The sequence below is a fragment of the Carassius auratus genome, unplaced genomic scaffold, assembly GCF_003368295.1.
Source record: "Carassius auratus strain Wakin unplaced genomic scaffold, ASM336829v1 scaf_tig00005249, whole genome shotgun sequence".
NCBI lineage: Eukaryota > Metazoa > Chordata > Actinopteri > Cypriniformes > Cyprinidae > Carassius > Carassius auratus.
In genome coordinates this window covers 66445-79141 of record NW_020523643.1, presented here as the reverse complement: position 1 = coordinate 79141, position 12697 = coordinate 66445, and the positions used below count along the sequence as shown (strand labels likewise).

Here is a 12697-nt window from a genome sequence, read left to right as displayed (position 1 = left end):
CACGCTATACATTATGGTCAAGCATGCGCCCTTAAAATAGCAGAATGAACAACGCGCAACGCGCCACTGACTTTAGACTAGGTTTTTTCTGGTCAGTGGCGCAATTGTTTAATGGAACAACAAAATAGCACCAGGGATCGTTTGCGCCGGAACACGCCTCCTTTTTTGCGCTGAACCGCCCAGGGAGCGCAAGTTCATTCACTAGTTTAGCGACGTGCTTCTGTGGAGGGAAAAGCGCGCTTTGCGCGGGTGCAAAATAGGAATGACACATGCGTCGGTGTACAAAGTCAATTGCGCTGGGTGCAAGATAGGGCCCAATATCTCTTTCCTATGGTCTTCATTATATCATTTTTTTCAGACAGCTTTTAATATTTTCATTTTTCAGGGGGTCTGTGTGTCCCTTTGGGTGCCTCTGATTCAGCTGTGATCGTTCATAATTTCTCCATTTCAGAATCAGTCGCACATACTTACTGAGAGTAGAGCATCCGGGAGCGGACGATGAATTTGAAGATGTACTCAAGGGCTTTGAGCGTCCTCAGGATGGGTTCACAGGCCTCCCCTCGACTGGACACATCCAGATACGTCTTCAGCACAGACATCAGCTTTCTACAGTGCACAAAAAGAGTGAGATATTGTGTATGTAGCTCTAAATAACTTAAACTAAATTAATTAAACTACTAAATTAAGACTGTGCACAAAAATCAACCAGATCAAATAATAACAGGCCAAATTACACCACTATGATAATTAATTCACTCCTGTTTCTGCTGATTAATGACTGATATTCATGTACATTTGAGACTCACACACACACAAACATACTGACATCTAGTGTTCAGAAACACCTACTTGTAAGCCAGCGTGGCGCTGAAGTGTTGTTTGATATAGGCCTCCAACACGGTGTTGAAATGCTGAAACTTTCTGTCGGCGATCAGACCGATAATATAGATCTGAAAGAGAGACTGTATTTATAACAGTGGTTCTCAAACAGGAGCACAAGATAAATCTGCTGAATAATTGCAAAATCATCCTGTAATCACAAATTACTGGAAAAGCAATGTAAATTAAGGTTGGGGGTTCGATTCCCCAGGGTAAAAATTGATAGCCTGAATTCCCTGTAAGTCGCTTTGGATAAAAGCATCTGCTATATGCATAAAATACATTTCATTTAATTTAATATACAGTATATAAACATAATAATAATAAAAAATGTGAATACAAGTAGCTTTTTCATCATAGCAGATTCAATTCCAGTAATATTGAATAATATCTTGGGTGGGGCCTTGTTTGTCACAAAGGTTGAGAATCACTTCACTATAATTTGCATAATGCATCATTTGGTGTATAAAACTGAATAATGTATACACCTATTGCATCTTCCTGTTATCTTTTATTGTTTTATATTCTCCTGGTTTTTAAATATTGGCACTAGAATCTGTTACAAGAAGTGAGCTACAGTAAATAGGACAAAATGTGCCTATGGGGACATCTGGGGAAGTGCACATTTGGAAGGAAAACTATTCATAAGAGAGTAAATAATGTTTTTAAGGTTTCTTTCAGGGTTTGGATCAGTCCACATTTTAATTAGCTTCATATAAACACAACGGAAGGCTTTGAAATGGCCCCAGTCATCTACTGACATCAATGGTTCTACAAAGAGTTCATGGAATCTTTCCGGTGCACAAAAGGTTCTTAATATTTGTAGAATGTTCTTCACACTAAGAAATATTTCAATAATAATATGTTCTTTAGCGAACCAAACATGGTTCTTCTGCGACATTTCTGCAAAAACACCACTTTGAAACTTTGAAACATCTGAAATTTGTAAAGGCTGTATATGTTTGTGTATGTCTGGATGTTGCTTACCAAAGCGTCAAAAACCAAAATATCATAATCATCAGTCTGAGAATGCTCCATCATGATGTTGAACAGGGCATCCAAGGTGTCCTGCAGGAACTACACACACACACACACACACACAGGCGTGTAAACATACATTCATATTGAATTACGGATGCTCATGTATAATTTCAGTTCCACACACCTTCACGACCTCCTCCCCATCAATGAGTTTGAGCTCCTGTAGGTTTTGTTTCAGCATTTCAGGACGAGTTCTCCACTTCAGCAGACCCAACAAACCCACTGAGAGACAGACAGACAGAGACAGAGTGTCCTCAACTGACTCTTAATTACCATGTATTCATGAATCTATTTATTTCACGTGGTGAATATGTCCGTGTGTGGGTTCGTTAGGGTTGCATTGTGATGAATGTTTCCGGAGGATTCATTAGTGTGATTAATGGGGTTTCTCAAGAACAGCTGTTACAGCACACCTGCATCTGTGTGTGTGTCCTTAAAGGGGCTTCGAGATACAAGTCATTTAACAATAACACACACACACACAAAAACAAAAACAATTAAACGATTTAGATTTAACCCTACAGTATCATGTTTGATACATTAAAGGGGTTACGCCACCCCAAAAGAAACATTTTGTTATTATTCACTAATCATCCAATGTTAATTTACTATTTCATATGCCAGGCTTCACAGGGTTAATGTATAAATATTTAAACTGACTAAATTTACTTTCTTAACAATAACACAACGCTGATCACTTTATGAGTCAGCACACATTATCCAAAAAAAAATGTGTTTTGTCTTGCACTCTTTTATCAGAAAGCAATAACCTGCTTTCCTCTGAAATTACTTTCATTTTCAGCCGATGTCATTGAGACCTCTTTTTTTTTTTTTTTTTGTCTCCTGTCATGTAGAGACACTTTTCATCACCTAATGTATAAAATGCGACCCTACATGTTTTTCCTCTCTGAATATCCTTTCTCACTTGGAGATTTATTGCATTACAGAAGTGAAATGGACTGTGAATGTCGCCTCATTTGGACTGTAAAAGCTACATGAGACTCTTTTGACACACACACACCGTTCTGCGTGAGTTTGGTGGAGCAGACGAGGGTTGAGATGATGAATGTGTCTCTGGAGCTGACGGACAGGCCGCCCACACTGCTGGAGCTGCGCATCAGCGTTGACCCCTTGTGGCTGTCAGTCTGACTGCGCTCGGACGGCTGGGATAGATACGAGGCGACGTCCTCCATGCGCTTACTGTCCCCCTGCAGAAAGACACAAAATACATACAGGATGTCCAGATCTGATTGTGAATGTGTGACTGAACTGATTAGCCCACCTGTCGTCCACCATATTATCAGACATGAATGTTTACTACACTGCAATTGATTTTCTTACTCTGTATTTTTGTCCTCTTTTTCCAGTATAAATATCCAAACATTCTTAAATCAAGATCAAATTAATCGCAAAACAAGATTCATAATATCAATTTTATTAATTTTATAATATTTTATAATATGCTTGAAAGACAAAATATGTTTATGTGGAGCACAAAAAAAAAATCAATTAAAAGGGAAGACAAAATTATATTTTGATATATTATTATCTTTAGTTTCCCCACTGACAGACTCTTTATTTTTATTTTTCTCTAACTTTTTTTTTTTTTAAAAAACAAGACTTAATATCCTAATATCTGTCATTTTCCTTGGCCAGAAAATATATCTTGATTTTAAAATATTTAGATATTTGTACTGAAAAACAAGGCAAAAACACTAAGTAAATACATTTTCGCAGTGTATGGAAGCTCTTTGCATTGGTTAGTTTTGAATTTAATTTTAAAGAGTATAAAAACTAAAGAACATTTTTTTCATTACATTCAAGTAATTTCTTTATATGTTTAAGTTTCTTAATTTATTTATTTGCATATTTTTATAACACATTTTGGAGAAAACTAGATAAGGGAACCAGCAATTGTGTTCAATTATAAATATGTAAGTGTAATATATGAGGTATATATTATATTAATATATAGTAAATAGTAAATATGAGGTTTGTGCTACTGTATTTTTATGTATTTTTGAATGTGTAAATGACTATAATAAATAGTAAATGTCATATTGGTTGTAACTATTATTAAATGAGACTTCTCTCATTTAACTTAATCCTAATTTAACGTGATTAATTAAGAATTCTTAAATGACTTAATGCTGACTCACAGTCTTCAATTTTTTTAGTCTAAAGCATCTAATTAAACTAAAATAATTGTTTAAAAATAAATGGCAGATAAAAATGCTTTGCAATGTCACTATGCCACTCCAAAAACCCATGTAAAAAATATTATTACATCTATTTCCACACGTTTCTGGCCTTCTGACCTTAAAGACGGTGAGCTCATGTATGCCATCTCTCAGAACGGTCCCGTCTTCCTTCATCAGACGCACAAACGCCATCGCAAAGTTCTTTTCACTCTTGTCCTTTGCTGCACAACACAAATTACACATTACATTCATATCTGATTTCCTTTCCACTAACATCCAGCATCATATTTGGTAGTATATGACAGACTGGATGTCAAGAGCTTAAATTACAGTTCTGTGGCTTTTAATTTAAGCTATACTTTAATGGCTTTCAGCTCATCTTTGTGCAAGTGCACATAAAACAAAAATGCTGATGACTCATGATAATCAGATGATTTCACATGCTTTCTAGAATGAGGGTTTGGAAACGAACGTGTTGTTTTTCCATCAGCTGAACTCTGTATCTGATTTTAATTTTATTATTATTTTTTAGATTGGGCCAGAATCCCAGTCTGCATACATCTACATTAGTATGCACTGCAAAACTGCTGATTGTAAAGTATATACTTTTGGATATGTTTCAAGACAGTACACAGTGGGACATACCACCAAGTCAATCAATGTTTAAATTATGACACATTTTTTCTTCTGTCTGCTAACTGGTGTCTTGACATATTTTAAAAGACTGTAGCTCATGAGTGCAGGAGACACTAAAGCTGCTAAACTTACACTCCTGTGAGGATCGATGACGGAACATGAAGCGCAGGTGGATTCTGGGCATCTCCTCCAGAGGAATCGCCACCTACAGACCGGAGGAAAACATTACTACATACAGACTGAAAACTGGGCCGGATTCAAAAGGATTAGATTCAACATCAAATTACCTGCTTTCAGAATACATGTTCCTGGTCTAATTGTGAACAATTAAGCTCTTATCATGGTGCTTTTATTTTCAAAGGCTCCCCTCCAAATCAAATCACTCCATAAATGTATAATGGATACAATTGTTCAATGCATATAATATATTAACAAAACCAAGTCATGTTTTTTTTTTGCTTTTTTCAAAGGTTCTCAAAGGATGTGCCCGACAACTGACAAGCATTTTTAAATGAATCTGGTGAGACACTGATTCAGTGAATGATTCAATGGTTCATAAACACTGTGGTCACTTGTCGCATTCATTTATTAATACTTGCTGCCACCTACTGGTGGTTTTAGCTTCATATATTTATGCAAACCCACTTAACGGTACAAAACATCTCCTACTGCAGGACACTGGCATGCCAGCTGATGTAAATTAAGGATTGGGCCTAGAAGAGCCAATACCGATTAGTTAAAAAAATACTTGATCGGCCCAAATCCCAATCCTCGAGATGCACCTTTAAGTGGGTTTGCCAACCGCCTTTAAAAGGAAAAGTAAACACTAAAATGTGCGTGCGTGATGCACGAGAACCAATGAGGTCTGTTCTAGCACATAACATTTGAGCTTCCATGTTCCATGTATTTAATGAACACTTTTGTAATGATCACTCGTTGATTAATTGTTTACTTTTTATTTGCCATCAGACTATCTGAGACATCGCTATTATAATGCATTGCTATGGATTTGATTGATGGACTGCATTCTGACACAGCGAGCTTCATGCTTTCTAACCATATCTCCACTTTTTCCCTTTATTTTGCAATTCTGCTTATTGTACATAGAAAATACAGGAACTTTATATCAGTGGTCCCATATTCATAACTGTGAGCACATAGTCTGTTTGCAATGTCTCCCACTGTAACACGTTTACACCTACCAATGTCAGGTCTGCAGTGCAAAGATGGATGTTGTTGATACTAATTCACTGACTGATTGGTAGTATGCTCAATGTCTAACTCATTTCTTACCTTAAAAGTTTCCATCCAGCGAGGTTGCTTGATCTGGTAGTAAATGACTGACCTGTATTCATTTACAGGTTGATCTCCAGCTCCCAGACAGATTGAGTTCTGTACAATAACACAAAAGAGCTGTCAATCAACACAGAAAGCCCTATCCCAGTGAGGTAAGGCTGACTTTTGGCCTCGCACTCAGGGGTCACACTCACCGGCACAACCTTCCCCTCCTCATCACAAACCAGCATAATGACCTCCACGTTCTTCTGTGTGGTTTTGTTGTACTTGTCGAAGTCTCCGGAGTGCAGCGTGAGGTAGATGTCATTGCGGATGTCTCCCGGCATGATGATCTCAGGAAAACCCAGTTTCCGCGCAACCACGGTGCTCCGGTCCACCAGGTGGGGATATTCCTTTCGGATCTGGACGATGTCGCCCACTAGAGCTTTCATGGTGACCCACAGACCTGACATGGTGTTTAATGTTCCACATTAGTTTCACCATCAGGATCATGAAAGCAATGCAAGGAATTTCTCTATAATAAAATGTATGTGCCTAGAAATATACAATGATTTCAAAATATTCGTTATACAAGCATATGAATAATATCAGGTGCATATGGTGGATGAATGAGGTAAAATAACACCGTCAACTAAGTTTGAACTGTTTTTGTTCATCCTTTACCCCTCGTCTCATTCTCTAATATCTGTTTTAATGACAGTCATAAAGCTCAAGCGTCTGTCATCACTGTTCTGCTGTATTGTGTCTCTGTGTGTGAGTGTGGGCAGACGGGATTATGGGTCCAGCACGTATTAAAGCATTAGCAGAGGGAGCGGTGATTCTGTGCTGTCATTTGAGCCATACCTTGACCTCCGCTGTCACCTCGCGACGTTGTTACTTTGTTGAGGAGAATGTGAAGAAAGTCATTCTCAGCTATAACCCTACAAACACACAAAGAAACAGAAAAAAGACTTTCAATATTAACATAAACAAATATTATGCATTTATTAAATGGTTCATTTACATTTATATATATATATATATAGAGAGAGAGAGAGAGAGAGAGAGAGAGTAAATGTGACTTTAAATGCTGTTTATGAATTTTTATAAAATTTCCCTCATTTCCCTTTTATAACATATGTAATTTGTCATGCTGTAATTTTTACTTTTATCTAATTATTGAATTGTTTTAATCTAATAATTATTTTATTGTGTGTCTATCTATCTATCTATCTATACACTCTTTTGGACCATGGGAGTAAATGACATAACGCAGTAATGAGTAACGCATTTGACGCACTTGCCCCGCCACAGACCTACGTGGATCATCTGCCATTTCATTCAGTCGATTGCTGACTAATATGAGGCAGAGCAACATTACTGCGTGATGGAGCCTAGAAAATGTCCCTAGAATTCAAGATATGGGGCAAAACGCCCGTTTGAGATTGTGTTTCATGTTTACAGGACATAATTAAGAAATATCACACGGGCTGTAGGCTATAAGTGCAATATTACATGAGTGCAAATGTGATACTCATCTTATACAACAGTTTATTTGTGTTATTTCAGACACAATGTTGTCTGTTTTGCTCAATTTCCAATTTTACAGGAAATAAATAAATGAAGTCTGAATATATATATATATATATATATATATATATATATATATATATATATATATATATATATGTGTGTGTGTGTGTGTGTGTGTGTGTGTGTGTGTGTGTGTGTGTGTGTGTGTGGATGAACAGAAGATGAGAAGAGGATAGACTTACGGGTGAAACGGAATGAAATATTGTTTCTCTTCGTCACATTCTGTCTTTCCTTTGATGATGTCGCTGATGTCCATCACTGCCGGTAAGCACAGATATATCAGCTGTGTGTCTGTATGCTACATGCAGATCAAATGAGAACATTCACACTGAGATTTACCAGCGACACCAAACGGCCTCCGCAGGCCCGTCGTGCACTTCTTATGATTAGCATCTTTTAAATCCATACGGCCCAAACGCACAATCTGACAGATCAGATAGATCTTCTCTCTGCCCAGGTCTTTATTCCCCAGATCCTTTAGAGAGAAAGAAAGAAAAAAGTCCTTAGGACAGGGCTATTCAATTAAAGATCCAAGAGGTCTGGGCTCTATATTTCCTTCCTAGTGGAGGTCCGGACTATACAAAATTATACAGCCATTACTGGAAAGGGTTCAGATGTGTAGAAGATGCTGGAAAACCAAAGAATGTGCATGAGCTGAAGGATTTTTTAGTAGAACAGCGGGCAGTTAAACTGATCAGGAGAAAAAAGGGACTCATGAACAACTGACACAAAACATAAAAACACTCTTGGATCATCCAGGACATAACACACAGCATTAAGATTTTGAACGGGGCATTTTTATGAATTCAGTTATTATTTTTTCTTGTGGAGTATATGTGAACATCCGTTATGTGAAATAGCTTATTCATGACAGTACTAAATAAAAAATAACATGCAATTTTCACGATAAAAAGGGCCCAGTACAAGGGGCAGTGCGGAGCAGGATCATTACTTCATCTTTACTACTAGATTTAACATGAAATAAACATGGCAGTAAAACAGCTTGTAAACAAATCATCACGTAGCATTTCCTCAGTCAAGTCACCAGTGTCCACAGCTCATCAGTTCACTACAAATGAAGTCTAGAGAAGAGCATTTCACGAAATACTAAACTATATACTCATTATATTTCAGTTTGCCTATTAGTGATGTCTTAATTATTTAATGTTTCAATAAATCTGTTATGAAACGAGTTATGAGAGGCACTATGTAAATTAACTATATTTCAACAGTAGAAATTCTATAATTTATAAGTTAAAAGCTGCATTATATTCATTTAACATTCATTTCATACATTTAAGTTGAGTCTTGCTTGTTATATTTAAAAATAATTAAGTTAATAAATATAAATAATTATAAATAATACAATTTAAGTTTGGGATCTGTTGTTAACATTATAGTAGGCCTAATGTAAAAGGGCTCAATATAGAGCATAACCCAAGGTAGATATGTATCCGTAAGAAAATTAATTATAACGGAATATATTTAAAGAGAGACCAATTTGTTCAGTAAACCACTGTTAAAAAAAAAAAAAAAAAAAAAAAAAAAAAAAAAATATATATATATATATATATATATATATATATATATATATATATATATATATATATGAATAGTTACACAGTTCCCTTTTTGATATTTGGTCCTCAGAACCAAAGGTCACTGGCTTCTGAGAATGTTTCTATTAAAAAATAATTAAATAAATATATTTATATATAAATATATTTTAAAAAATTAAAATCATCAGTTGAGCACAATTAAATATGACTATCAAAAGATAAGATCAGATGTTTTATCAGGCTATTATTATATTTTACGCTTAGATGCTTATGTAAGGCAGAAGGCCATGTGACAAAAAAAAAGATACTGTATGGGGGTTCAGAGTTTTCCTCTTGAAGTCTGGAGAGTTTGTAGATTTTGCTTAAAACAAACATATGCAAGACGCTCTCATCATGTGCATAAAACAGAGTTATCTAGTAATGTTGAGTGTTTATTTTGTCTTTCCTTGCCATCGAAAAAAAATATTTCCCCAATTTTAACAGTGTTTATTTTTAAAATGCTCTTAACATACTGATTAATATTACTAAATGTATATGAAAAAAAAATTCAAAACCTGATTTGAATAGTCAGTATGAATATTTAGTTGAATAGTTAGTTTATTTTAAATGTATTTTTATTAGTTTTTGTACTTTTATTTACTTATTCTTTCATTTATATATATATCAATTTATTTATTTATTTTTATGCATTGATTTATTCCCATATGTATTTATTTCCAGATTTATTTATTCATATATTTCTTTTTACTTTTCCATGTGCAACATGGAAATGAGGGAGGCAGCCCTTGTAGATCAATAGTGAATCATTGGTTGAAAGCTCACGCATAAGCATCAGATTAAACTATTAATAGAGATCGGAGAGATCCAATATATTTTCACAGATTCACGTTATTATTTCTAATTATTTTATAGTAACTGAATTCAGTTACTTATCTTCATAGTTACATCATTAAGCCCGGAACTATCAACATCGTCTATGAGTTTGTAGGTTGATGACAATAGACACTCTGTTTTGGTTTCTAAGGCTTGTCTTCATTTTGTAAACACAGATAAAAGACTCCCAAAAGCATTGTGAGTTTATCATAAATCCAGGCTCACAATGCTTTTTGGAAACGCGACCCACTGGCATTAAGTTAGCTTGGGCTACATGCTTTATATTCGCAAGTTTAGGGACCATCTCTAAGGTTACATACGACATTGGTATATGTGTTTGATTTTTTATATTTATAAAATAAACTCAAATCATATACCTGTCTAGTAGCTTAACACTTTACAGTTGGTTTAGTGACTGTAAGCTATTTTCTTAAAATGCCATTGGAATTAGAAATGTGTATACTAATGTATTTAACTTTAGAGATGATCCCTGAATTTGCAAATACCGAGCTTCTAACATCAAGCCAACTCTATGCCAGTGGGTAGCGTTTCCAAAAAGCATTGTGAGCCTGAGTAGACCGTAGAGACCTTGGGTATAACTGGTTTATGATAAACTTATGCTCACAATGCATATGAGAGTGAAGATTATCTCTGATTACAAAATGAACACACCGTAGAAACCTCCACTGAGTGGCTTAATAATGTAACTGAATCAGTAACTGAATTCAGTTGCTATTAAATAATTCAACATAATAAATGGGAATCTTTGAAAATATACTGGATCTCTCCAGTTGATCTGGCACATCCAACTCTCAAACTCTGACCTTTATTTTTAGTTTAATCTGACATATCTGCGTGAGCTCTCAACCAATGATTCACTGGCATTCCACAAGGACCACCTCCCTCATTCCCATGTGGCACATGGAAAAGTAAAAATATATAAATAAATGAATAAATGAATCTGAAAATAAATACATATGGGAATAAATAAATACATATAAAAAATATATATATTAAAATTAGTGAAAGTATAAGTAAATAAAACTTAAAAAGAATGAAAATAAATGTAAAATAAATACAAAAACAAACAATACATAAAGGAAAGGGGTAATTTAAAATATAAATTCAGAATAAAATTTTATTACAAATTAACCATTTTTGTTTTTATCACATTTATTTTTTACATTTTTATATTTTCCTTTTATTATATTTATTTATTCATCTGCATATTTATTTATTTATTAATTTCTGCAGGTTTGGTCCTCCATACGAGAAGGGCTTTAAAAGAACATTACAATAAATGACCCTGAGCACTTGTGGTGTGAACCACTCCGTTCTTTTCAAGTACTGCTCACTTCATTTATAAATGGTAAAATGGTGCTGCCGTTGCCATTATATCTTGTGGCCTGGTTGAAACCAAGCAGAGGTCCAGACCTGGACCGCCATTTGAATATGCCTGCATTGTGACATCAAACAAACTGTATCATCACATATTTTTTTTTTTTTTTAATTCCATGGAAGCCCATTTTCACCACATAAGAAAACAAGCATGCTTTGCTTAATCATAATTATGAGATTCAAAGGTTGCGATTATAAGATATTAGTCGAAGACGTCAAAATTATTAGATAATTTATGACAGTCATAATTATAGAACTTTTTTAAATGAGATATAATAATATCCAATATAAAAAGTGTATAATTGTCATGACGCAATTGGCTGAGTGTTAGGGAGACGAAGGCACGACGAAGATTATAACAAACACTTTTAATGGTAATCCAAAACAATTCCGGACAGACAACAGGCAACAAAACACAGCTTAAGAAGGCTGGCAAATGAAGATAATTAACTAGACATACCTGAACCAACTGAAATAATGACCGGGAGACAGAAACTATGTCACATAGGGCGCATGGGGAAAGAAAACACAACAAATAGACCAGGGGTGTGACAGTTCACCACCCTCAAGGAAGGGGCGACCTCGTGCCACAGAAACGAAGGGAAGGACGGAGAGGGACTTATAGGAGGAGGACAAAGGAGTGGAAATGGTATGGTTACATGGGATGGCAAAGGGCTTGCAGGAAGGCAGGCAGACAATACAGTTGGAGGTTCGACCGGAGGACGGACACCCAGAAGAAGGACTACGAGCAGAGACAAGGGTGGATCAGATGGAGGAAGGAGCCAAGGAGAAGCCAGGAGGGAGCAGGAGGAGCCTGGTGGTTCACCGGCCACAGCCATGAAGGTGGCCTATTGAGGAGCCGATGGACAGAGGTGCAATGGTGGAGGAAGGGCTGATGGCTCTAGGGGCTGACCAATGGCAGTCATGCAGGTGGTGGAGCAGCCCAAGGTGGAGACAGATAGCCAAAGAGTCAGGGTGACGATCGGGGTGATCGGGAGGCCCAAGGCGAAGCAGATGGCTCCGGCGACTGAAGTGAAAACAAGAAACATGGTCATCTCTGGAACTGCACTCCTGTGGATCAAGTCCTACCTCTCAGGTAGGTCCTTAAGGGTGTCTTGGAGGGGTGAATTTTCTAAGTCACAACTTCTTGCTACTGGGGTTCCTCAAGGCTCAGTGCCTGGACCACTTATCTTCTCCATCTACAGGACATGACATAATTGGGATCTGTCATTCAGAAGCATG

At 36.2% G+C, this 12697-nt stretch overlaps 1 protein-coding gene across 2 annotated transcripts in view; it reads right to left on the bottom strand.

Annotated features, from left to right (window-relative positions):
• Positions 1-12697, bottom strand: part of LOC113070795 (dedicator of cytokinesis protein 2-like) — a 100498-nt gene that overhangs the window by 76105 nt on the left and 11696 nt on the right. For both annotated transcript variants that reach the window (XM_026244237.1, XM_026244238.1), the window contains exons 10-21: positions 7965-8100; positions 7808-7883; positions 6897-6973; positions 6248-6498; positions 6051-6149; positions 4890-4962; positions 4239-4342; positions 2942-3128; positions 2045-2142; positions 1867-1956; positions 850-950; positions 472-606 (exon numbers count right to left, since the gene is read on the bottom strand). In XM_026244237.1, coding sequence (XP_026100022.1) covers positions 472-606; positions 850-950; positions 1867-1956; positions 2045-2142; positions 2942-3128; positions 4239-4342; positions 4890-4962; positions 6051-6149; positions 6248-6498; positions 6897-6973; positions 7808-7883; positions 7965-8100 — 1427 coding nt within the window. The remainder of the gene's footprint in view (positions 1-471; positions 607-849; positions 951-1866; positions 1957-2044; positions 2143-2941; positions 3129-4238; positions 4343-4889; positions 4963-6050; positions 6150-6247; positions 6499-6896; positions 6974-7807; positions 7884-7964; positions 8101-12697) is intronic.